Source organism: Schistocerca americana, chromosome 5, assembly GCF_021461395.2.
Source record: "Schistocerca americana isolate TAMUIC-IGC-003095 chromosome 5, iqSchAmer2.1, whole genome shotgun sequence".
Classification (NCBI taxonomy): domain Eukaryota; kingdom Metazoa; phylum Arthropoda; class Insecta; order Orthoptera; family Acrididae; genus Schistocerca; species Schistocerca americana.
Window position 1 is genome coordinate 602,780,209 of NC_060123.1, and position 26,842 is coordinate 602,807,050.

Genomic DNA, 26,842 nt, shown 5'->3' on the forward strand with positions numbered 1-26,842 from the left:
TGAGCGCCACAATCAGGACTGCATACGACCGAGGCACACAGGGCCAACACACGGCATCATGGTGTGGGGAGCAATCTCCTGCACTGGCCGTACACCACTGGTGATCGTCGAGGGGACACTGAATAGTGCACGGTACATCCCGTGCCACCCAACGTGCTCTAGAAGGTGTAAGTCAACTACCCTGGCCAGCAAGATCTCCGGATCTGTCCCCCATTGAGCATGTTTGGGACTGGATGAAGCGTCGTCTCACGCGGTCTGCACGTCCAGCACGAACGCTGGCCCAACTGAGGCGCCAGGTGGAAATGGCATGGCAAGCCGTTCCACAGGACTACATCCAGCATCTCTACGATCGTCTCCATGGGAGAATAGCAGCCTGCATTGCTGCGAAAGGTGGATATACACTGTACTAGTGCCGACATTGTGCATGCTCTGTTGCCTGTGTCTATGTGCCTGTGGTTCTGTCAGTGTGATCATGTGATGTATCTGACCCCAGGAATGTGTCAATAAAGTTTCCCCTTCCTGGGACAATGAATTCACGGTGTTCTTATTTCAATTTCCAGGAGTGTATATGCATTTACCAATGTTAGCAAAGTGGTTATCGACAAGCGTGATCGTGCATCGTTTTCCTATCAGTTCTTGCTCTAAGGGGGATAAACAAGCTGCTAGCTTGTTTATGTACAGAATATCTAATAATAAATCAATACTTAAATATACAGCTCTAAACCCGGCAGTATATTTACAATGTCCCGCCGATATTTTTATAGGCCATTACGTCGATATATTTTCCGTCGTTACAAATACATATCGTTATCGTTTCTCGATATTTCGAGTGACGATACTGTAATTTTTTAAATATCGATATATCGGATTCCCGACTTTTAAAAAATATCAACATTTCTACTCTACACCTACAAAACGATGTTCCGCCCTATCCCCTCCTACGGCAATTTTACCTGGATGTCCGCCCCATCGAAGTTCTATCAGTCTCTCCAAATCCTTGATCGCCGCGCACTGCGTGTAGCAGTCCGCATCCGTTTACCTTCTCCCATGTGTATCATCGATCGCCTCATCAAATTCCCGCCACTCTTCACCCAAGCACACATCCGCATATCCTACGGTAACTCCACTGTTTCCCCTCTGGTCATCAATACTGGTACACTGCCGCGGCCTTACCATCACATGCCATCGTCTCTACGCTTCCACATACGGAATATTCTGTCCCAACACTAATGTAACCGGCTCCATCTCCCAGACGGCGAAATCCGCCCCGATACCTATCCATAGTCCCAACTGTAACTCCTCCCCACCCATCCTACTCCACATGAGGGCACCTTCTCCGTCGTCCCATCTCCCCCTGCCCCTCTCCTCTTGATACCATGCGCCTGCCCGTGTATAACACTTACCTTCGCCGTGTCTCTTCCCACTTTCCTCCACAACACGTACCTTCTTGTCCATAGTTCATACGCAACGGTCCCCTATATTTCTTTTACCCACCCCTCCACAACACGTACCTTCGTGTGTCCATAGTTACTACGCAACGGACCCCTATATTTCTTTTACCCACGCCTCCACAACACGTACCTTCGTGTGTCCATAGTTACTACGCAACGGACCCCTATATTTCTTTTACCCACCCCTTCACCCCGTAGAAGACATTTTCCTTTACTAAAATCCCTTTTTCCCCATTGCAGGTCGATCAGTTTTTTAGTGAATGTGCAATACTGTGTTTTAGGAGAGTGTTAGTATTTCTGCAACGTGTTTTGAATATACATTTTGGTTTTTATCTTGAAGTCCGTCTTGTGTAAACGCAACAGAATTGATCGTTCTATTTTTTTTTTTTTAAACATGTAACCTTTCGAAATCATCTTTGTTCAGAGTTTTTCGTATCGTCAAATCTTTTGCCTGAAGAGCAGGATATTGTACCGCTGCCAGCCCTCCCTCCTCCATACGACGCGAAGGGAATGGAATAACAAGAAGACACGCAGATAAAGAAATATTGTTATGGTTGAATTCCCAAATTTTTATGGATCAGCTAATAAGCCGTGAGAACACGAAGACTCACAACGGTCCCGATGCTTTTACAGCCGAAGTCTTCACTGGCCGTTTCTAGTCGATAAAGCGAAAGTATTGGCGTGTACTCAGGCAGAGGCCGGCACTGATTACTAGCTCCCACATGTTTGGTCGATGCGATCTCCGACACGAGGATCGCCCACGTGTCTGAATTCGAGCGCCCGTGTCTACCTGTGCAGACTCCAGTAGCTGTTACACCTAGACTACACCGACAGTACCGTAGGCCGCTGCTGCTGCTTCGGCTGTGACGGCGTGAAAGCGGCGGCGGAAGTAGCGCGGTAGAAGGTAGACCATCTGGCAACACCACGTATAGTCGCAGTGCATTTCTGTGAGCGCCCCCGTTTCCTGGCTGTCTTAAGCAAACCGTGTTGTGCCGGTTTTCGTGTAGTGTCTTTCCACTTCAGTCTCAGTTGCTTACCGCGAAAAGTACACTACTGGACATTAAAAGTGCTACACCACGAAGATGACGTGCTACAGACGCGAAATTTAACCGACATTAAGAAGATACTGTGATATGCAAATGATTAGCTATTCAGAGCATTCACACAAGGTTGGCGCCGGTGGCGACACCTACAACGTGCTGACATGAGGAAAGTTTCCAACCGATTTCTCATACACAAACAGCAGCTGACTGGCGTTGCCTGGTGAAACGTTGTTGTGATGCCCCGTGTAAGGAAGAGAAAAGCGTACCATCACGTTTCCGACTTTGATAAAGGTCGGATTGTAGCCTATCGCGATTGCGTTTTATCGTATCGCGACATTGCTGCTCGCGTTGGTCGAGATCCAATGACTGGTAGCGGAATATGGAATCGGTGGGTTCAGGAGGGTAATACGGAACGCCGTGCTGGATCCCGACGGCCTCGTATCACTAGCAGTCGAGATGACAGGCATCTTATCCGCATGGCTGTAACGGATCTTGCAGCCACGTCTCGATCCCTGAGTCAACAGATGGGGACGTTTGCAAGACAACAACCATCTGCACGAACAGTTCGACGACGTTTGCAGCAGCATGGACTATCAGCTCGGAGACCGTGGCTGCGGTTACCCTTGACGCTGCATCACAGACAGGAGCGCCTGCGATGGTCTACTCAACGACGCATCTGGGTGCACGAATGGCAAAACGTCATTTTTTCGGATGAATCCAGGTTCTGTTTACAGCATCATGATGGTCGCATCCGTATTTGGTGACATCGCGTTGAACATATATTGCAAGAGTGTATTCGTCATCCTCATATGGCGTATCACCCGGCGTGATGGTATAGGGTGCCATTGGTTACACCTCTCGGTCACCTTTTGTTCGCATTGACGGCACTTTGAACATTGGACGTTACATTTCAGATGTGTTCCGACCCGGGGCTCTATCCTTCATTCGATCCCTGCGAACCCCTACATTTCAGCAGGGTAATGCACGACCGCATGTTGCAGGTCCTGTACGGGCCTCTCTGGATACAGAAAATGTTCGACTGCTGCCCTGGCCAGCACATTCTCCATATCTCTCACCAATTGAAAACGTCTGGTCAATGGTGGCCGAGCAACTGGCTCGTCACGGTACGCTAGTCACTATTCTTGATGAACTGTGATATCGTGTTGAAGTTGCATGTGCAGCTGTACCTGTACTCGCCGTCCAAGCTCTGTTTGACTCAATGCCCAGGCGTATCAAGGCCGTTATTAGGGCCAGAGTTGGTTGATATGGGTACTGATTTCTCAGGATCTATGCACCCAAATTGCGTGAAAATGTAATCACATGTCAGTTCTAGTGTAATGTATTCGTCCAATGAATACCCGTTTATCATCTGCATTTCTTCTTGATGTAGAAATTTTAATGGTCGGTAGTGTAGTATAGGCCACGTCCACTTCAACCTGCTTCACTCTGGGTTGTATGGCCATAAAACTGTTTTCTGTAAGTTGGTAATAGACGTATACACTGAAGCGCCAAAGAAACTGGCATAGGCATGCGGATTCAAATACAGAGATATGTAAACGGGCAGAATAGGGCGCTGCGTTCGGCAACGCCTTATGAGACAACATTGCCTGGCGCTGTTGTTAGATCGGTTATTGTTGCTACAATGACCAGGAAATGTTATTCAGCAGTGCTACCTATGTCATCTACATTCATTACACCTCCTTTTTAAATTAGTTAAACTATATAAAAGCTGTTAAATGCTTTAAAAATCGCTTAAGTTAATAAATTTAACTGAAAATGTGTAGAAGTAGTGGGTGGTACAGTTTTTTAAGTATCATATTTGGATTTCCCACCCTAAAAAACATAAAGTATTTTCAGCAAAAACGTTTTGCCCTGTGTTATTAAACAGCCCACCACCAACGGCGGACGGTGGAACTTTGACAATTCCAGTCACTCGTGCTGGTGAAACATCATAAAAGCCACTAAACAAACATCTACCGATGATCCCGAGATGAAAACCGACAAGCATTAGGTTCTTCAGCAGTGTTCTTGCGACGAAACGAGGTTGCGCATTGGTTAGCCCTTTGGACTTGCATTCGGTAGGATGACGGTTCAAACACGCGTGCAGCTATCATGGTTTAGGTTTTCCACGATTTTCCTGTAACGCTTCAGGTAAATGACGCCATGGTTCCTTTCAAAGGGCACAGCCGACTCCCTTCCCCATCCTTCCCTGATCAGATGGGACCGAAGATATCGCTGTTTGGTTCTCTCCCCCGAATCTGTTTCATGAAAAGAATGTCATCACCACTCCAGGGATTCCCATTTGAGTTCACGGGGCATTTCCATTATACTCGCGTGTTGATCGTATCTGCTGCTGACAAACCGAGTAGCATGCTTGATATTGCATCGATGTCTTCTTTAATCTGGTTGGAATCTCAAACACTTTACCTTTGGTGTGTTGTGCTCCGGTGAAGGCGCAATGGGATCACTGGCCATGTAAACAGTGGTTTTATTAAAACATTGAAGAAAGTAAGTCTCCTTCGTGGAGTGATCAGTTGCGTACAAGGAAGGTCAAAATGACTACCGGTAGTAAAATTTCAAGTGCAGAGTCACTTGGAATAGTTGGTTGGTTGATATGGGGGACAGCACCAAACAGCAAGGATGTTGCTCCCATCGGATTAGGGAAGGATGGGGAAGGAAGTCGGCCGCGCCCTTTGAAAGGAACCATCCCGGCATTTGCCTGAAGCGATTTAGAGAAATCACGGGTAACCTAATCAGGATGGCCGGACGCGGGTTTGAACCGTCGTCCTCCCAAATGCGAGTCCGATGTGCTAACCACTCGGTCGCTTTGAATGTTCAGGAGTTAAAGTCACTGTCCGAAGCTCGATATGGATTAGGAGTCAAAACTGCACGACAACTGCTCGGCGATGAGTCCTTAGTGAGACTGTGATCGGCTGCGGATGCTGCTTGCGCCTTGGCTAGAGAGCTAGAAGGAGTAACTGGTTCGAAAGCTGAAGTCGCACTGCGGATGCGTGGTTGAAGGCCGGCCTAAATACTGTCACGGCGCACGGATACTGCGCGAGTTGCTGGCGGGCATGTGACGCATCTTAAGCCTTCGGCACACGGTCCGTGCACCCGAGCGGTGAGCGTGGCGAGTTTCTGACGTCATAGCGTAGAATAGCACGTTCGGGAGCCTTTCCGAACGTGCAGAGCAATATCTAGCATGTCTGAAATTCTGAGCGTGCGTCTGAGCGTTGACCAATCAGATGGCACAAGGCCACCTACGTCACATGCACGCCATCTCCCTTCAGCACAGAGTTGTGAGGCGCCATATTGGCATTCATTTCAAGCCTTTACGTAAATATGCCGTTTCTGAGCACCAGAAAATTGAGAATCACTGGAAAACACGTTGTTAACTGTGTGATTCGTTGCATGAGAAACGTCATAGTCGTGGCCAAAGAATTATTGTAATTTGCGTATTATGAGACTATGAAATTTGAAGGCAACGACACACTGAGGATCCACCAAAAACGCATTGTTCTTGGTACACTTTGTTATAGTTAAATTTCAGTTAGTAACATAGCTACGATTAAATATTTCAGCAAGTTGCAAAATGCTAATATTGGGTGCAATGTATGTGTTGTCGGCTCAGTGTATTTGCCGGCACGGTAGCTCAGCGTGTTCGGTCAGAGGGTTAGCTGCCCTCTGTAATAAAAAAAACTGAGTTAATCGATCAACAACGAACTTCAGCGGATGTCTTACGACGTCCGCCCCGAGCAGGTGCAACGAACGAAACCGAACAAAATGAGATTTAAAAAAAAATAGCGTATTGAGTAGCATAACTGATTCCTGCACAAGGTTCGTAAGATTATGGTGGTTCGCGTCTGCCCCCGTCCAAAAATGTTTTCCTAACATTCACGTTTTTAATAGGTTCTTATGCTTCATTAGTAGTTTAATGTAAGTATGTACTATAATGTTTGACGTTATTTAAATATAAGTTCACCTTTTTTTGAGGAGTGAGTCTGTTCGACTGGCTTAATCTACAGGACAGCTTGAGCTACTTGTATAAAAATATTTTGCTCCTTTTTCTTTCAAGTTTCGTAATTCACATGTTGCAAAGATTCTGCTACTAGGTAGGAACAGTGATCAAGTAAGGATGATCTTGGGGTTTTACTATAATTTTGGAATGATGAAATGATGTTTATCTTATGTGGAGAACTATTGCAAATTTGTATCGCACTGTTTGCAATGGAACATTTGTAAGCCTGTGGACTTATTGATTGGAGATGGTACTTTCCTTTTCGTCTTAAAACGTGTACATGGATATTGAAGTTTTTATTTGTGTGTATTACATATAGAACAACGTGACTAGCATATGGACAACGGAGGAAATGTGCGTTTTAATAGAGCTAACGTGAGAATTTTACGTGCACCCGTTTAGCAAACAGTGTGATTTACGAATTAGAAACATCCAACTGCCGCTGGAGTGCGTTGCGATCGCGTATACCACGTTCGGGCCCACGTACCGTATGCACAAGTCGCATCGTTTCTGAACGACCACCAGCACGTTGAACTCAGCACGCTCTACGTTGGCGTTCGACAGCACGGTCCGTGTGCCTACAGCTGTAGGAAAGTAGTGCCGCGGTCGTGGAGCGCATTCTGTTGTCAGTTACTAGAGACTCCGTGGACAACAAATCGGTGTGTTGATGTTGTGGTATGGAACACTGACAACCACGCAGGGCGACTGTGCTCAGTTGTTTGGCTGGCAGGTGGTAGAGCCCCTCTGCAAAAGGGGTGCCCGCAATGTGGCTACCCACGGGACGCACGTGTATTGCAGGTTGCTGTCTTGTAGGAGGTACACACCACGACCAGTGCTCAAGAATGGGTCGCACACGTGCGGATGAGCTGCACATTCCTAGAGTTCCCCCAATAAACCGCGGTCGACCATCCTCCTTCCCTAAGTTACGTGCTCGTCACTGCCACTCGCCATACCAAACAGATTTTGCCCACGTCAGCTCGTATCCTTCTACAGTCACTGAATGACCACTCTTTGCCGTACATTTCACAGTGACCAGCAAACAGTCGCAGATTGGACGAATGTGAACTATGTTTTTTCTGCACTATAGTAACTTCTGGATCTTATGTTCTGTATTAGATGAAACTTATTATCACAATGACTGTAATGTAAAATATGTCGAATGCATGGTTAGATGTAAGAACAGTGTGATGGGCCTAATCTTACCATGTTAAATAAATCAATAAACAAAAATATCGAGAGACAGGGTTAATCATAAGTATCGCCGGAGTTCCAGGAGATAACTACGTGAAACCTACGTCGTGTACAGAAAATAGACAAGCAGCAATGGGTACAGCATCTCCTTCAGGTTTTTAACTCACATTGCAGATGCTCAGTATGGACCCTGTATGTGAATACGTGTGTGAAATTCATTTACAAGTCGCTGCTGCTGCCTGGGAACGCACACCGAAAGCAGCGTACTTTGGAAATGTGGTCATCCAGTTGCCTACTTGGAGGCGCTAACTAATTCTTCGCGATAACACTGACGACGAGGACACGGCAAGTGCCATAACACGACTTCCCAGAAAGTTCACTCAGGGGAAGAGGGGTGAAAATAAGCGAACATGTGTCTCAGATTATTCGTAGATACTCGACCGTTGCTGGAAAAACGACGGTCAAAGTTTTTGGGGGCTTTTCCAGATACGTTATGTGCCTTTTATCTTCAGAATAAATGGTGGCACAGTGATAAGCGTCGCCGTTTCTTAATTTTTCGCGCATTGTTCGAAACCTGATAGTTACTTTTATTACTCTTTTTCATTTGTCATACTCATGTCTGAAGAAGATTACTACACGAGTGTTTTCCAGTGTATATCGAGATAACGTTGTCCTCATTCGTCTGATAATTGTGTCAGGTGCATGAATATGAGAAAATGATTTGAAATTGTTTTTGGTGAAATTCCTGTAGTGTGTCTTAAAAAAATGGTTCAAATGGCTCTGAGCACTATGGGACTTAACATCTATGGTCATCAGTCCCCTAGAACTTGAACTACTTAAACTAACCTAAGGACAGCACACAACACCCAGTCATCACGAGGCAGAGAAAATACCTGACCCCGCCGGGAATCGAACCCGGGAACCCGGCCGTGGGAAGCGAGAACGCTACCGCACGACCACGAGCTGCGGACGTAGTGTGTCTTAATTCATAATCAATTACAAGCGCCGATTTTCGGAAAAGTGATTCGTTATACATGGTATGCTTCGAAATTATTGCAAAGGCGTGAAATCTTCACCAGTGTCTAAGACGTTTCTTCCCCGAGTGAGATTCGTGCGAAGAAATGTCACTGTGGCAAACCTGCCTTTGCACGATGCTTGTAATATTCGGAATATGTGTGTTTCGAATGTTTTTACTATCGGTATCATCCAACGGAAATATGCAACTTTTCAAAAATTGTCTTGTTATAAGAAAAACAAAACTGCTAATATATAATTCCCTAGTCCGCCCAGTTATCACATACGGGTCAGAGGTATGGACGTTGACAGAACACGAAAAATGCACGAAGAACCATCGGGCGGAAAATACTACGAAAAATCTATGGGCCAATAAGGGAGGAAGAAGGCTGGAGAATACGCTACAATGCCGAATTACAAGAGTTAATACAAGGCAGGGACATAGTAAAGTTTGTGAAATCACAGCGAATACGATGGCCAGGACACTTGGAGAGAATGACAGAGGATAGATTTCCAAAGAAAATGATGAATGGTGTGATCCATTCAGCTAGGCGAAAAGGGAGACCTAGAAGAAGACGGATCGACGAGGTAATAATGGATATCACTAATATTGGAGTCTGGGGGTGGAGAAGAGCAGCAAATAACCGAGAAGTGTGGAGGAAGAGTGTTGAAGAAGCCAAGGCTCACCAAGGGCTATAGTGCTACTGAAGGAGAAGACGTAGAGTATGGCAAACCACCGATCCACCAATTCGTCTGAAGATATCGCGCGGGGCTTTGACCGTCATTTTTTCAGGGACGGTCGCGTATATACGGATAGGCTAAGCCGAGAAACGTTTTCACTCATTTTGACCCCTCTTCCGCTGAGAGAAGTTGTGAGCAGATGCTTTGTTTACACGTTTTGACACGTGTGTCCCCAAGCGGTGCGTTCTGGAACTACGCCATGGCACGCATTACGAATCGAAACTCGGAGTATTGGTCTGTCCACTCGGTGCCTATTCTGTATCGTTCCACCATTGTGCCGATCGTTTCGGTACTCAACAGCACCGAACGGTCTAGTACTCGAATTAGAGTCCCTGCGTTATTCTGTTGTGGCTGGCAGGAGAGCCAACCCCGTGTTACTAGAGGAAGCCGAAAGGCACGCGTTTTAGCTCACGCAGGCTGGCGTGAGGTCTGGAACAGGACAAAGAAATTAGAATGTAGAAAAAACGGACGTAGCTGGTGGAATACTTAACTTTAATCCATTAATGGTGAACGTCGCTCTTGACGGTACATTATTTACAATATCAATAGTAACTGGTAATGGCGCCTTGCTAGGTCGTAGCAAATGACGTAGCTGAAGGCTATGCTAACTATCGTCTCGGCAAATGAGAGCGTATTTTGTCAGTGAGCCATCGCTAGCAAAGTCGTTTGTACAACTGGGGCGAGTGCTAGGAAGTCTCTCTAGACCTGCCGTGTGGCGGCGCTCGGTCTGCAATCACTGATAGTGGCGACACGCGGGTCCGACGTATACTAACGGACCGCGGCCGATTTAAAGGCTACCACCTAGCAAGTGTGGTGTCTGGCGGTGACACCACATATTCAGTATGCATTTTGATAGCGATACCGTTCGAGTGTAGAGAACCGAACCGCTGTTGTCGGTTTGCGTCGCGCAAGCCAATCAAAAGCTAGCGGCTGCATATCCGCGCATGCGGACTGCGCCACGAACACAAAGCGGCCAGCAGACGACACAGGCGCGCTATTCTTCCAAGTACCGAAAATTGCGTTTACGTTCCCATAACGCGTGACGTCGCATTCCATCGAGCTGACGTGCCCACCTTCATCGCCCTTGCCTCCTCCTTAACAGTATCAGGCGCAGTATATCCTTTCCATGATTCTCAACTGAAATGCATAAATTTTCTTACAGTTTCTCTGACCACATGTTTCCATGCATTGATAATAGCGATAGCGTATTTGACTGTATTCTGCAGATTGTCGTAAATGTCGCATTATGTCATGTTATTCTCATCGTGTTTTGGATTTTACGTTTCGGAAAATGAGTTAGGAATAGTGTGTAGTACCACATTGTACTAATACACCTGTAAAAACACCCGAAAAATTGATTCTGAGAGTTTCAAAGAATAATAAGGTAAACAGAATGTGGTTATAACACGCTCCTAGAGATCCAAATGATTATGTAGCCCACTTCCCTATATGACGCGTCAACGATTTGGGTCTTAAAAACAAAATTGAAAAACAAAAAGAAAACGCATTTTTGAGAGCTCCTGCAGTTCGTCAAAGTTTCTAACATGGATCTCATGAATGAAAATGTTTCGTATATGGTGCTACAGTCTAAAAATATTACGGCAGAGGTCTTTCGTCTCTGTCTACTGTGGTTGAGGATTCGATCGCAGATAAATACTTGTGACAAGCAAGATTATGAAGATGACCGCTGCTAGTTACATTCCCAGTACTTTAAGTTGTGCTCTTAGATTCCTGTCTAACCGCATACTTGGAAATGCTACACATTCGGAAAAAATGGTGAATTATTTCTGACAAGAAAAAATAGAAAAGGTCGCTGTCGGTTGTTGAATTTCATATTCCGTATTTTAAACACACAGAAATCATGAAATCATAACTGAGGAAGTGCGCGTTTATATGTAAGTAATAACGAATATTGCAGAAAAATCTTAACTTACACGAATAAACAATGTATCAGAACGTGTTGCATATATGAAGAGGAAAAAAATTTTCTTGCATTCAACCATGCGCGAACCTGTATCCTTTTGTACCGCATTCCGGCCTGCTAAACACTTGGCCACACCAAACATGAGAGATGCACTGCTCAATTCTTGTAGTATTGACGTAGAGGAACGTAAGCTGACTTCGTTGCCAAACGGTGCTGCGTAAGTCACAAATGCGTGATAGTTTGGAAGGTTTCCAATATCAGGCTTCACATAATTGTTTTCCATTGTTACTTGAAAGTTGTAAACACGTTTCGATAGTTACTAAGCAAACCATATTTTGGGAAAAGTACACAAAGACACTAGTAACTTCAGTTCACACTCATGTAATATATGTACGCAGAGCCGATGTCTTGATATTTAATGATCTTTAAACTCTTATTTGCATAAAAGTAACACGTATTTTGAGATAATATTGACCGAAAACGTTTTTATTTTTCGATGTAATTATTCACAGTAACAACCTAACCTAACCATATTTCTAACAAAGGAAAATAATCTATTACGAACTCACTTTCCAACCGGATGCGTCCTCTGGGGATTCTTTAGTAACACAATCACTAAATCCAAAGCTAAAACCGCTAAATATGTTTAAAATTAATAAATTATAGGTGTACATAAACCACAGCTCACCGATCGACAGGGCCACACCGAAATCCAAAACCTCTCGGTACAATTGTCGTAAAATCGGTGGGAGGACCGTTCGGTAACAGGTCTCAGAAGCTTACTGAATAGGACGTTTGTAAAAAGAACCGAAAATGACGTCGCTACCGAGACTAACCTACTGCACCGATCGGTATGAACGATACAGAATAGGCCCCCTGATGTGTGTCATTTTTGTGAATGTGTTGTACTTTCAGGACGCTCTTCTTCTGAAGCCCCGGAGCTGCTACGAAGAATCCTGTACAATACGTGTGCTGAGGCGAGACGTGTTCGTGTTGCAGTGTGCCAGTCGGTGGACGTGCGCAACTCGGTGGAGGGCCTGGAGCGGCTGCGCGGCTGCGCCGTGGTCGAGGGCTTCGTGCAGATCGTGCTGATCGACGGCGCCGACGAGGAGAGCTGGGAGGGCGTGTCGTTCCCCGAGCTCCGCGAGGTCACCGACTACCTGCTGCTGTACCGCGTCGACGGGCTGCGCTCGCTCGCCGCGCTCTTCCCCAACCTGGCCGTCATCCGCGGCAACAACCTCTTCCTCAACTACGCGCTCGTCGCCTTCGAGATGATGCACCTGCACGTGAGTCCGCTCCGCTCTCTAGCGCCTCGCACTCACTGCTTCGTCGCCACGCCAGCTCAACCTACGTCCTCATTATTTGCTGGATGTATTCCAGTCTCTGTCTTCCTCTACAATTCTTACCCTCTACGGCGCCCTCTAGTAACATGGAAGTCAGTCCCTGATATCTTAACAGATATGGAAAACAAGCCGACCTCGGGGAAGATCAGTCTGGATTCCGTAGAAATGATGGAACACGTGAGGCAATACTGACCCTACGACTTATCTTACAAAGTAGACTAAGGAAAGGCAAACCTACAAAAATGGTTCAAATGGCTCTGAGCACTATGGGACTCAACTGCTGAGGTCATTAGTCCCCTAGAACTTAGAACTAGTTAAACCTAACTAACCTAAGGACATCATAAACAACCATGCCCGAGGCAGGATTCGAACCTGCGACCGTAGCGGTCTGGCGGTTCCAGACTGCAGCGCCTTTAACCGCACGGCCACTTCGGCCGGCTGGCAAACCTACGTTTCTAGCATTTCTAGGCCCAGAGAAAGCTTTTGACAGTGTTGACTGGAATACTCTCTTTCAAATTCTGAAGGTGGCAGGGGTAAAATACAGGGAGCGAAAGGCTATTTACAACATGTACAGAAACCAGATGGCAGTTATAAGAGTCGAGGGGCATGAAAGGGAAGCAGTGGTTGCGAAGGGAGTGAGACAGGGTTGTAGCCTCTCCCCGATGTTATTCAATCTGTATATTGAGCAAGCAGTAAAGGAAACAAAAGAAAAATTCGGAATAGGAATTAAAATCCACGGAGAAGAAATAACAATTTTGAGGTTCGCCGGTGACATTGTAATTCTGTCAGAGACAGCAAAGGACCTGGAAGAGCTGCTGAACGGAATGGACAGTGTCTTAAAAGAAGGATATAAGATGAACATCAACAAAAGCAAAACGAGGATAATGGAATGTAGTCGAATTAAATATTAGATTAGGAAATGAGACACTTAAAGTAGTAAAGGAGTTTCGCTATTTGGGGAGCAAAATAACTGATGATGGTCGAAGTGGAGAGGATATAAAATGTAGACTGGCAATGGCAAGGAAAGCGTTTCTGAAGAAGAGAAATTTGTTAACATCGAGTATAGATTTAAGCGTCAGGAAGATTTTTCTGAAAGTATTTGTATGGAGTGTAGCCATGTATGTAAGTGAAACGTGTACGATAAATAGTTTAGACAAAAAGAGAATAGAAGCTTTCGAAATGTGGTGCTACAGAAGAATGCTGAAGATTAGATGGGTAGATCACACAACTGATGAGGAGGTATTGAATAGAAATGGGGACAAGAGAAATTTGTGGCACAACTTGACTAGAAGAAGGGATCGGTTGGTAGGGCACTCTGAGGCATCAAGAGATCACCAATTTAGTGTTGGAGGGCAGCGCGGAGGGAGACCAAGAGATGAATACACTAAACATATTCAAAAGGATGTAGGTTGCAGTAGGTACGGGGAGATAAGGAAGCATGTACAGGATAGAGTAGCATGGAGAGCTGCATCAAACCAGTCTCAGGACTGAACACCATAACAACATCCCTTCATACTGTCCCTTCTCCTTCTCTGTCTTTTCCACATATTTCTTTCCTAGAGTAGCATGGAGAGCTGCATCAAACCAGTCTCAGGACTGAACACCATAACAACATCCCTTCATACTGTCCCTTCTCCTTCTCTGTCTTTTCCACATATTTCTTTCCTATCTGATTCTGCGCAGAACGTTCTCATCCCTTACCTTATCAGTCTACCTAATTTTCAACATTCGTGTGTACCACCACATCTCAAATGCTTCGATTCGCTTCTGTTCCTGTTTTCCCACAGTCCATGTTTCACTCCCATACAATGCTGTGCTCCAGACGTACATTCTCGGAAATTTCTTCCTCAAATTAAGAACTATGTACGATACTAGTAGACTTACTTGCCCAGGAATCCAGGAATGCCCCTTTTACCAGTGGTAGTCTGCTTTTGATGACCTCCTTGCTCTGACCGTCACTGGTTATTTCGCTGCCTAGGTCTCTCTCTCTCTCTCTCTCTCTCTCGCTGACCTTCAACCTAAGCTATTGTTACTGCGAAAGATGGGAATTAAAGTCGCTTAAAAAGTCATTGGTATGCAGGGTATGAGACACCTCGCATGCTCGTGGTGGTTAGTGTTTAACGTCCCGTCGACAACGAGGCCATTAGAGACGGAGCGCAAGCTCGGGTGATGGAAGGATTGGGAAGGAAATCGGCCGTGCCCTTTCAAAGGAACCTTCCCGGCATTTGCCTGAAACGATTTAGGGAAATCACGGAAAACCTAAATCAGGATGGCCGGAGACGGGATTGAACCGTCGTCCTCCCGAATGCGAGTCCAGTGGGCTAACCACTGCGCCACCTCGCTCGGTCCTCACATGCTGCTGGATCTCTGAACATTGTAGCTTCAGTGACAGTATTTTGCGTTGTTTTAATCTACAAATGGGTATGCAAAGCTTCAGATTCCGTAGTAGTATTCTAATCGAAAGCCGATAAGCCATAAATATAACTTTCCTTTCTTCTGTTAAAACCGACCGCGAGGAAGAAAAAAAAAAAAAAACCACGAAGATGACGTGCTACAGACGCGAAATTTAATCGACAGGAAGAAGATGCTGTGATAAGCAAATGATTAGCTTTTCAGAGCATTCACACAAGGTTGGCGCTGGTGGCGACACCTACAACGTGCTGACATGAGGAAAGTTTCCAACCGATTTCTCATACACAAACAGCAGTTGACCGGCGTTGCCTGGTGAAACGTTGTTGTAATGCCTCGTGTAAGGAGGAGAAATGCCTATCATCACGTTTATGACTTTGATAAAGGTCGGATTGTAGCCTATCTCGATTGCGGTTTATCGTATCGCGACATTTCTGCACGCGTTGGTCGATATCCAATGACTGTTGGCAGAATATGGATTCGGTGGGTTCAGGAGGGTAATACGGAACGCCGTGTGGGATCCCAACGGCTTCGTATCGCTAGCAGTCGAGATGTCAGGCATCTTATCCGCATGGCTGTAACGGATCATGCAGCCATGTCTCGACCCTTAATCAACAGATGGGGACGTTTGCAAGACAACAACCATCTGTACGAACAGTTCGACGACGTTTGCAGCAGCATGGACTATCAGCTCGGAGAGCATGGCTGCGGTTACCCTTGAAGCTGCATCACAGACAGGAGCGTCTGCGATGGCGTACTCAACGACGAACCTGGATGCACGATGACAAAACGTCATTTCTTCGGATGAACCCAGGTTCTGTTTACAGCATCATGATGGTCGCATCCGTGTTTGGCGACATCGCGGTGAACGCACGTTCGTCATCGCCATACTGGCGTATCACCCCCCGTGATGGTATGGGGTACCATTGGTTACACGTCTCGGTCACCTCTTGTTCGCATTGACGGCACTTTGAACAGTGGACGTTACATTTCAGATGTGTTACGACCCGTGGCTCTAGCCTTCATTCGATCCCTGCGAAACCCTACATTTCAGTAGGATAATGCACGACCGCATGTTGCAGGTCCAGTACGGGCCAGAAAATGTTCGACTGCTGCCCTGGCCAGCACATTCTCCTGACCTCTCACCAATTGAAAACGTCTGGTCAATGGTGGCCGAGCAACTGGCTCGTCACAATACGTCAGTCATTACTGTTGATGAACTGTGGTATCGTGTTGAAGCTGCATGGGCAGCTGTACCTGTACACGGCATCCAAGCTCTGTTTGACACAATGCCCAGGCGTATCAAGGCCGTTATTACGGCCAGAGGTGGTTGTTCTGGGTACTGATTTCTCAGGATGTATGCACCCAAATTGCGTGAAAATGTGATCACAAGTCAGTTCTAGTATAATATATTTCTCCAATGGATACCCGTTTATCTTCTGCATTTCTTCTTGGTGTAGCAATTTTAATGGCCAGTTGTGTGTTTGTGTTCACAATTTGTCGCCTTGCTATCATAGTTAAAACTGACTGCCATGAAGATACTGCCATGTGCGATACGTTGTCCTATGCTGTCGAATCTCCTTTTGCCCGGGCTACTGCAGCAACCCGACGAGGCATGGACTCAAGAAGTCTTTAGAAGACCCATGTCAACATATTGAGGTGTGGTGCGTCTATAGCTGTCCATAACTGTGATAGTGTTGGACGAACTGACCTCTCGATTAAGTCCCATAAACGTTCGATGGGATTCATGTCGGTCGATCTGAATACCTAAACCAGTCGCCCAAATTGTCCAGAATGTTCTTAAACTAATCACGAACCATTGTGACTCGGTGACATGTCGCAGTGTCATCCATAAAAATTCCATCGTTGTTTGGGAACATGATGGCCGTGAATGAATGGCTGTATGTGGTTTCCAAGTTGCCGAACGTAACCATTTCCAGTCTGATCGTTCAGTCGGACCAGAGGATCCGCTGCATTTCACGTATGGAGCCACCACCAGGTTGCAGTTTATGGGACTTCGGTTCATGGCTTTGTGGGGCCTGCACCGAACTCAAACCCCACCATCAACTCTTACCTACTAAAATCGGAACTCATCTGATCAGGCCTCGGTTTTCCAGTTCTCTAGTGTCCAACCGATATGGTCACGAGCCCGGGGGAGACGCTGCAGGGCTGTTAGCAAACCCACTCGCGTAGGTCGTCTGCTACCACACCCCATTTACGCAAAATTTCGTCTTACGTCCCACATTGATGTGTGCGGTTATTTCAGCAGTGTTGCTTGTCTGTTAGCACTGACAGCTCTTTGTAAACATCGCTGCTGTCGGTAGTTAAGTTAAGACTATCGGCCACAGCGTTATCCGTGGTGAGCGGTAATGCCTGAAATTTGGTATTCTCGGCACACTCTTGACACTGTGGATCGCGGAATACTGAATTGCCTAACGATTTCCGAAATGTAAAGTCCCGTGCGTTGCAGCTCCAACTAGCAAACCCATGCAAAGTCTTAATTCCCTGCCACATCACGTCGGAGGCCTTTTCACATGAATCAGCTGAGTACAAATGACAGCTACACCAAAGCACTGCTCTTTTGTGTCTTATGTACGAGATACTACAACCGTCTGTATATGTGCATATCGCTATCCCACGACTTCTGTCACCTAATTGTACAATGGCGCTCGTCTTACAGCCATTATATATATTTTTCCTTTGGTTATTTTGTTGATTGTTGCATCAGTTAGAACGCCTGAAAGCATACGCCACTTGTTCCATCAAGATGCTATTCTCGTACTTATGTGAGCTTCAGTTGATCAGTCCTCTGATATTACTGACCTCTTATTCTCACAATTTTTAGGTTTTGCAAGTGTGGCTTCATCTAGTTGATAATGTGATTTTTTGTGGCATCGGGGTGAAGTTACATGTCATGGGCCCAGTATTTGTTTTACTGATGAGTAAGCCATTTGTTTCAAGTGGCTTCCTTCACTCCTCAAGATTCTCTTGAACTTCCTGGATATTATCAGCTATAATAGTACATTACCAGCACCCAACATATTCCGCGGACTTGATTTCTCTATCTTCGCTGTCATCATCATCAACATCATCATTTAAGACTGATTATGCCTTCCAGCGTTCAGTCTGGAGCATAGTCCCCCTTATAAAATTCCTCCATGATCCCCTATTCAGTGCTAACATTTGTGCCTCTTCTGATGTTAAGCCTATTACTTCAAAATCATTCTTACCCGAATCCAGGTACCTTCTCCTTGGCCTACCCCGACTCCTCCTACCCTCTACTGCTGAACCCATGAGTCTCTTGGGTAACCTTGCTTCTCCCATGCGTGTAACATGACCCCACCATCTAAGCCTGTTCCCCCTGACTGCTACATCTATAGAGTTCATTCCCAGTTTTTCTTTGATTTCCTCATTGTGGACACCCTCCTGCCATTGTTCTCATCTACTAGTACCTGCAATCATCCTAGCTACTTTGATACCCGTAACCTCAACCTTATTGACAAGGTAACATGAATCCACCCAGCTTTCGCTCCCATACAACAAAGTGGGCGAAAGATTGATCGGTGCACAGATAACTTAGTCTTGGTACTGACTTCCTTCTTGCAGAAGAGAGTAGATCGTAGCTGAGCCCTCACTGCATTAGCTTTGCTACACCTCGCTTCCAGTTCTTTCACTCTGTTGCCATCCTGATAGAATATGCATCCTAAGTACTTGAAACCGTCCACCTGTTCTAACTTTGCTCCTCCTATTTGGCACTCAATCCGTTTATATCTCTTTCCCACTGACATTACTTTCGTTTTGTAGATGCTAATCTTCATACCATAGTCCTTACATTTCTGATCTAGCTCTGAAATATTACTTTTCAAACTTTCAATTGAATCTGCCATCACAACTAAGCCATCCGCATATGCGAGACTGCTTATTTTGTGTTCACATATCTTAATCTCACCCAGCTAGTCTATTGTTTTCAACATATGATCCATAAATAATATGGACAACAGTGGAGACAGGTTGCAGCCTTGTCTTACCCCTGAAATTACTCTGAACCATGAACTCAATTTACCGTCAACTCTAACTGCTGCCTGACTATCAATTGCTTGAAAAGTTTGCCTCCTATTCCATAATCTCGTAGAGCAGACAATAACTTCCTCCTAGGAACCCGGTCATATGCCTTTTCTAGATCTATAAAGCATAGATACAGTTCCCTGTTCCACTCGTAACACTTCTCCATTATTTGCCGTAAGCTAAAGATCTGGTCCTGACAACCTCTAAGAGGCCTAAACCCACACTGATCTTCGCTGTTGGATAGCTAATTACAGACTTAAACAATAAAGTACTTAAAGCACTTTCCTGATGGTCACCTACTTTAACGACAAAGCTCTTTGATACTTGTGCAGAACATTTGCCTCAAATGCGGACATTGTTGTCCATGTCCATGATAAGTCGAGTATCTTGCTGTGAGACATGATGAGCTTGCCGTATTATTGTTCATGCTACTCGGTGAAATGTCTTTTATAGGTCTATAAAGACCAACCAAAGATTTTGTGTGTTGTCTCGATACTTTTCCATCACTAATGTTATTACGTAAATAGTATCTGCGCCTCCCTTTTCCTATAGTGAAGCCAAACCAATTGTCTTCATAGAGTCTTTGCCTGATTTTAAGAGCACGAGATGTGAGTTTTATGTCCCTGAAGTTTCCACAGTCACTTACGTTTTCTTTGCTTTTTGCAGGAAGGAAGTAGAACACTGCCAAGCATTCGGTATGTTCTTGCTTTTCAGAATACTGTTAAATAGTTTTGCAACTTACATCTCCTGTACATCCGCTAGCGCGTTTCGACTGATATTTGGTCTGGCCCGCTAGCTTTTGTTGCTTTTTGTTTTGAATATTGATAGCTTAATCTCTGCTGAGGCGATTTCATTTACAAGGCCAGATCTTATCGGCTTATTTATCTCCGGATGTGGTGGTAACGCATTCATTACACAATTATAATATTTCTACGATATTTCTCATATGTGCTTCCCAGCTGTCAGTACTTTATAGGATGTAGAAAAATTTCCGCTACCAGTCACAATAAAAGGTTATTTATTTGTCACATGACTGGTCTCGGACTTGCGCCCATCTTCAGGTGTTTATACATTCATGTACATCTTTATATGCTGGAGATCAATAAAGATGAAGCATCATCATTATAGTTACACTATGGTGAGAGTTTTTCCACTTAGTTACACACTTATTTTCACGTCCGTATTTCAATTTTATGAAGTTTAGCTGCATATTTCACTATTACGATGTGCACTTGTGAAATACACTGTATTTACATACGAATCCCCAGAGCAGCTGACAAGCTTTGAAGGAGAGGACCATCATAAGTGGCCCACACGTTGCTTCTCCTTTACAACCAAGTGTAGTGTGCCCGAAGTGGTGGCATTTAAAACAACACATTGGATTTGGAAAATAAGATTTATAAACACCTGAAGATGGGCGTAGGCCCGAAACCGGTCGTGTGACAAAAAAATAACCTTTTATTGTGACTGGAAGCGGAAATTTTTCTGCACCCTATAAAGGAGCTGTCACGGAGTTCAATAGCATCCACTAAGGATAAGTGGCCGAGCGGTTCTAGGCGCTTCAGTCTGGAACCGCGTGACCGCTACGGTCGCAGGTTCGAATCCTGCCTCGGGCATGGGTGTGTGTGATGTCCTTAGGTTAGTTAGGTTTAATTAGACCTAAGTTCTAGGGGACTGATGACCTCAGATGTTAAGTCCCATAGTGCTCAGAGCCATTTGAACCAACTAAGGATAAAATTCATTTATTGTCAGTACTTTGCGTACCGTTCAAATGGTTCAAATGGCTCTGAGCACTATGGGACTTAACATCTTAGGTCATCAGTCCCCTAGATCTTAGAACTACTTAAACCTAACTAACCTAAGGACATCACACACATCCATGCCCGAAGCAGGATTCGAACCTGCGACCGTAGCGGTCGCGCGGTTCCAGACTGAAGCGCCTAGAACCGCTCGGTCACTCCGGCCGGCTGCCTACCGTTGATGCGCTTTGTAGTTTTAAAGTCTTTAGCATTGTTACTTCTGTGTTTCGCTGCTTTTGTAGATTTTTGATGTTATCTTCATTTTAAATGAATTTATAAAGGCCAATCTCAACTTTCTTTTCTCTTTAACAGCCGTTCTGTGGGACATTTTCGTAACCTCTTTGTAAGATTTCCTATCTATATCGGAGCGAGTTTCTCGCCACACTTTGAATAAGCGTTCTTTTCGGGTACGGCGTCTTTGGTGTGGTTGTTCCACCATTTGGGATACTTATTGATATGCAGGATCAACAAGGCGAATCAAAAAGTACGATACACTTCCAAATGATGGCCATGTATTAAACCACATACACATAGACAACAGACTATGACAAGATACAATGTGAAATTCACTTTTCCACATAGTTCCCAAGAGATCGTAAACATTTCTCGGAAATGGTATCCAACTTTTCGATGCTGGATGCGTAGAAATCACCTCCACAGCCGTTTTCACCTCCTCGTCGTTTCGGAATCATCGTCTTCCGAAATCCTCTTTCATCGTGGCGAACGCATGATAGTCGGATGGCGCTAGGCTTGGACTGTACGGAGGATGTTGTCGTACCTCCCACTTGAATGAAGGTTGGACCTTCGCCTTCTTTCGTTGTGGTTATGTGTGCACCCATTCTATCAATGTTCTCTTTGTTTGAGGGGGGGGGGGGGGAGTGAAATGGTGGACCCACGTTTCATTCCCCGGTATGATTCGCCGCAGAAAGCCGTTGCTGTCCACAGAATACCATTCCAAAAATGCCTGTGACCGTTGTGAACATCGGTGAGCAACCGTGGGACCCACTGGCACACGGTTTACGATGTCCAAGGTGCTGGTGAAGAATGGAGAACACACTGGCATATATGTTAAGCATGCTGGCAATTTCTTTCAGTGCAGTGCGCCGATCGTATCTAGTGATCGCATCCACGCGCTCAACATTTGCAACGGTAGTGAGATCCGTGCGCCTGGTGTCAAATTACTTACTCCACTTTACAATAATTGGGTGAGAGACTGCACGCTCACCATATACAGCAGTGATTTAACGATGAATGTCCAGTTGAGCCGTTTAGCCCATAGAAATCTGATCGTTGCACACACCTCAAATTTGGAATGAACGTCCAGTTGACGCCCCACTCTGCTCACACGTCACGACGGGATACTACGCTACGTGACTGCTGACACTGTTACTGTCGCGTGTTACACATCGGCCGCGGTCACGACACATAGCGTGCTCTCGCGACGAGCTAGTGTAACTTACCTTTTGATTCGCGCTCGTAGACGTTGTGGCTTCCGTCGGTTCTCTTTTAAAAGAACGAACGTGGCGATAGCGGTGGTAGAAATTAAAATTAGCAGGTACATTTAACCTTACCCGCCAATCTTCTGCTGTCTTGACCGTGGCCAGCATGGGACGTCATGTCTGCTGGCAGGGATTTCTGATTATTAATTAAAGGGTTGTAGGAGGCAAAAGGGGAATTCTGCAGACCAGAAGCCGGGCAGATCTGGTAAAGTCTTGCATATATTTCCATAAACGCACACATGGAAGTGGGAGGTAGGCTGTTACAACGAAACACACCTAGGAATAGAACAAATCGGACACATCTACGTGATTACTCTGCTATTCACAATAAAGTGCCTGGCAGAGGGTTCAATGAACCACCTTCAAGCTGTCTCCCCACCTTCCACTCTCGAACGGTGCGCGGGAAAAGAGAAAGAACTCCGTCTTCAGGCCACGAGTGGCCTATCGGGACCATCCGACCGCCGCGTCATCCTCAATCAGGATGCCGATAGGAGGGGCGTGGGGCTTGCACACCGGTCTCCCGGTCGTTATGATGGTATTCTTGACCGTAGCCGGTACTATTCTGTCGAGTAGCTCCTCAATTGGCATCACGAGACTGAGTGCATCCCGAAAAATGGCAACAGCACATGAGGCCTGTATGGTCACCCATCCAAGTGCCGACCACGCCCGACAGCGCTTAACTTCGGTGATCTCACGGGAACCGGTGTATCCACCGCGGCAAGGTCGTTGACTGCTCCCGGAATAAACGAGCACTTAAATTTTTCTGTGCGTACCCTGATTTATCGTTTTGATCATTTCTCCCTATGTAGGTGGGTGCAAACATAATGTTTTCCCAATCGGAGGAGAAAACTGGTCAGGGTCAATTGCCACTTTTCGCACCATTCAGTTATCTTATCTATATCAGTTTGCAATTCATTTTGGTCATCTGATGACTTTACAAGACGGTAAATGACAGCATCATCTGCAAACAATCTAAGACGGCTACTGAGCCGGCCGAAGTGGCCGTGCGGTTTAAGGCGCTGCAATCTGGAACCGCAAGACCGCTACGGTCGCAGGTTCGAATCCTGCCTCGGGCATGGATGTTTGTGATGTCCTTAGGTTAGTTAGGTTTAAGTAGTTCTAAGTTCTAGGGGACTAATGACCTCAGCAGTTGAGTCCCATAGTGCTCAGAGCCATTTGAACCATTTTTTGAACGGCTACTGAGATTGTCTCCTATGTCGTTAATATATATCAGGAACAACAGAGGGCCTGTAACACTTCCTTGGGGAACGCCGGATATTATTTCTGTTTTACTCGGTGACTTTCCATCTATTACTAAGAATTGTGACCTTTCTGACAGGAAATCACGAATCCAGTCGCACAACTGGCGCGGTATTCCATAGGCACGCAGTGTGGTTAGAAGACGCTTGTGAGGAACGGTGTCGAAAGCCTTCTGGAAATCAAAAAATATGGAATCAGTTAGACATTCCCTGTCGATAGCACTCATTACTTCATGAGTATAAAGAGCTAGGAAACGTACAGCTGCAGGACAAGGCAAAGGGAACGGTTTGCAATACTAGCGAGCGTTCTGTTAGCTCGTCTAGCCCCATGATCAGAGAGAGAGAGAGAGAGAGAACAACAGTGAGTGCACTGAGAGATAAACTCTAATGAGTATTAGCCACAAGGAAGAACAATCTGAAGCCGAAGCAGGGGCAGTACATAGTTCTTTCGCGAAAGCATACTTAGCCGGCCGGAGTGGCCGAGCGGTTCTAGGCGCTCAGTCCGGAACCGCACGACCGCTACGGTCGCAGGTTCGAAACCTGCCTCAGGCATGGATGTGTGTGATGTCCTTAGGTTAGTTAGGTTTAAGTAGTTCTAAGTCTAGGGGACTGATGACCTCAGATGTTAAGTCCCATAGTGCTCAGAGCCAATTCGACGAAGTTTGAACGTGATCCGAAGCGGTTAACGACTCTTGTGCTTTGTTAGCGCTCCTATTTTATGTCCTCCAGAGGCTTGATCAAAGGGGGTGGGTCACAGATGCATCACTAAAACGAGAAGGGCCCTTCTAAGACCCCGCAAATCGGCAAAACATCGGTGGCACCCGCCTCCTTTTATTTAGAATTTTAAAAGTGCGGCGTTACAGAACCCGTGACGATGTGCTAGGCGCTTTCAGATTGGCAACCGCTTTGACAGCCTCCGATTCTGGAGGGCCTACTATGAGACGCGAGAGCAGCAGCGTGCCCTGCCCGCATGCGCCTAGTAATCTCGTCACATTGTATTGAAATTTGTTTACATCTTCACACGCAGTGTGAATGGTTCCACTGTGTACATACTCTAGGGATTGATCGATGGAAGGATACGAAGCAAACAAGGTCTAATGAACTTATGTCCGGAAATGCGTGTTTGCCTTGCTGGAGACATAAATAATCATACATTGTTACAGAGAAGCGGCGTAATAGGCGATGTACCATGCAGCCACAGTTACAGTATGTTTTGAAAATGGTTTCCATGTGTCTCAACGCATACGTGTAGGTTCTGTCTCACACGTTCGCATCGGCCAGGCTGCATCCGATCAGTGTCGAAAGCAGCGTCAATACGCTGCTCCATTGTCTCCAAATCTGGAATGGGCTGTGCATACAAGATACGTTTGAGATGGCCCCATAACGAGAAATCGCACGGGTTGAGATTCGGTGAACGAGCAGGCCATTCAACTGGACCTCGTCGTCAGATTCATCGACCAGGGAAGCCAGGACTGAGATGCACCCGGACGTTAACGGCGAAGTGGAGCACCGTCATGTAGCAGCTACATAACCCTTCGAATCATAAAGGGCGCTTCTTCCAGCAGAGGAGGCAACGTCACACGCAAGAAACGCCGATAGTTCCGGCCTGGTAGGCAACGTGGAAGGAAGACTGGTCCCAAAATTCGGCCGCCGATTATCCCGGCCCACACATTCCAGCTACACCGATGCTGATGATTTGCCGTCACCAAACCATGGGGGTTCTGCATACTATCCCACAGATGGCTGTTACGAAAGTTCAAGAGACCGCGTAAAGGCGGCCTCATCCGTGAATTCGAAGGATGACATAAATCCCGGAATCGTGGTTGCCTGGTGAAGGAAGCAGTGACGAAATTACTCGCGATGTGGAAAGTCTGTCGGTAGTAGGCCCTGCACAAGCTGTAAGTGAAAACGGTAGTAACAGTTGTCATCGATAATGTTGTCCGCCCCGGTAGCTGAGTGGTTAGCGTGACAGACTGTCAATCCTAAGGGCACGGGTTCGATTCCCGGCTGGGTCGGAGATTTTCTTCGCTCAGGGACTGGGTGTTGTGTTGTCCAAATCATCCATCATTTCATCCCCATCGACGCGCAGGTCGCCGAAGTGGCGTCAAATCGAAAGACCTGCACCAGGCGAACGGTCTACCCGACGGGAGGCCCTAGCCACACGACATTTCCATTTTCCATCGATAATGTTCCACACGTTCGCCTGGCTTACCCTGTACTGGCTGGCCAACTGCCTGGTACTGACACGCGAGGTCGCCTTCCGCAGTGTTAACCACATTTTCCTCCAAGTATGCTGTCCCAACATTTCTGGTACGTCATTCATGATATCCTGCCCCTTGAAACGACACTGTCTCAGACAAACGGCGAAACAGTTGCAAACACTGATTGCTGTGGCTGTTGTCGCGGGGGATAGGTCTCCTGATACAAACCTGCTGCCCGTCGCCCGTTGCCATTTGCCTTTCCGTATGTAAACACCATGTCTACCGAGCGAGGTGGCGCAGTGGCCAGCACACTGGACTCGCATTCGGGAGGACGACGGTTCAATCCCACCTCCGGCCATCCTGATTTAGGTTTTCCGTGATTTCCCTAAATCGCTCCAGGCAAATGCCGGGATGGTTCCTTCGAAAGGCCACAGCCGACTTCCTTCGCCATCCTTTCCTAATCCGATGAGACGGATGACCGCGCTGTCTGGTCTCCTCCCCCAAACAACCCCCCCACCCCCAAACACCATGTCGGCAAGCTCTCGACTCGAATACGGAACCACTGTGTACAACGCTGTATCACATCCACTACAAGGTGAGTCAGCACGAGACGTGAATCGGACGCAACATTACCAATGACTATGGCAGGAGGGGGCGCTAAGACGTGACGTATGAACAAAGTACCACCCTCTAGGAAGAAACCGAGCGTACCGTAACTGTGGATGCGTGCTAGAGCGCGTATTAGACCGCAGTCTCTGTAACAACGTGTGATTGAATAAATGGACATGGGAACCATGCATTTACTGACCTAGGGTCATTAGACTTTTTTGGTCCGTATTTTGTCATAGATCAATCCCTGGAGTTTGTACACGGTAAAAAAGAATC

General features: G+C 46.2%; 1 protein-coding gene and 1 pseudogene across 1 annotated transcript in view; one reads left to right on the forward strand and one right to left on the reverse strand.

Moving 5' to 3' along the window:
* Window positions 1-26,842, forward strand: part of LOC124616577 (insulin-like peptide receptor) — a 418,803-nt gene that overhangs the window by 138,794 nt on the left and 253,167 nt on the right. Inside the window, exon 2 of the mRNA XM_047144897.1 lies at window positions 12,382-12,668. Coding sequence (XP_047000853.1) covers window positions 12,382-12,668 — 287 coding nt within the window. The remainder of the gene's footprint in view (window positions 1-12,381; window positions 12,669-26,842) is intronic.
* On the reverse strand, window positions 23,112-23,228 carry LOC124616831 (annotated as a pseudogene).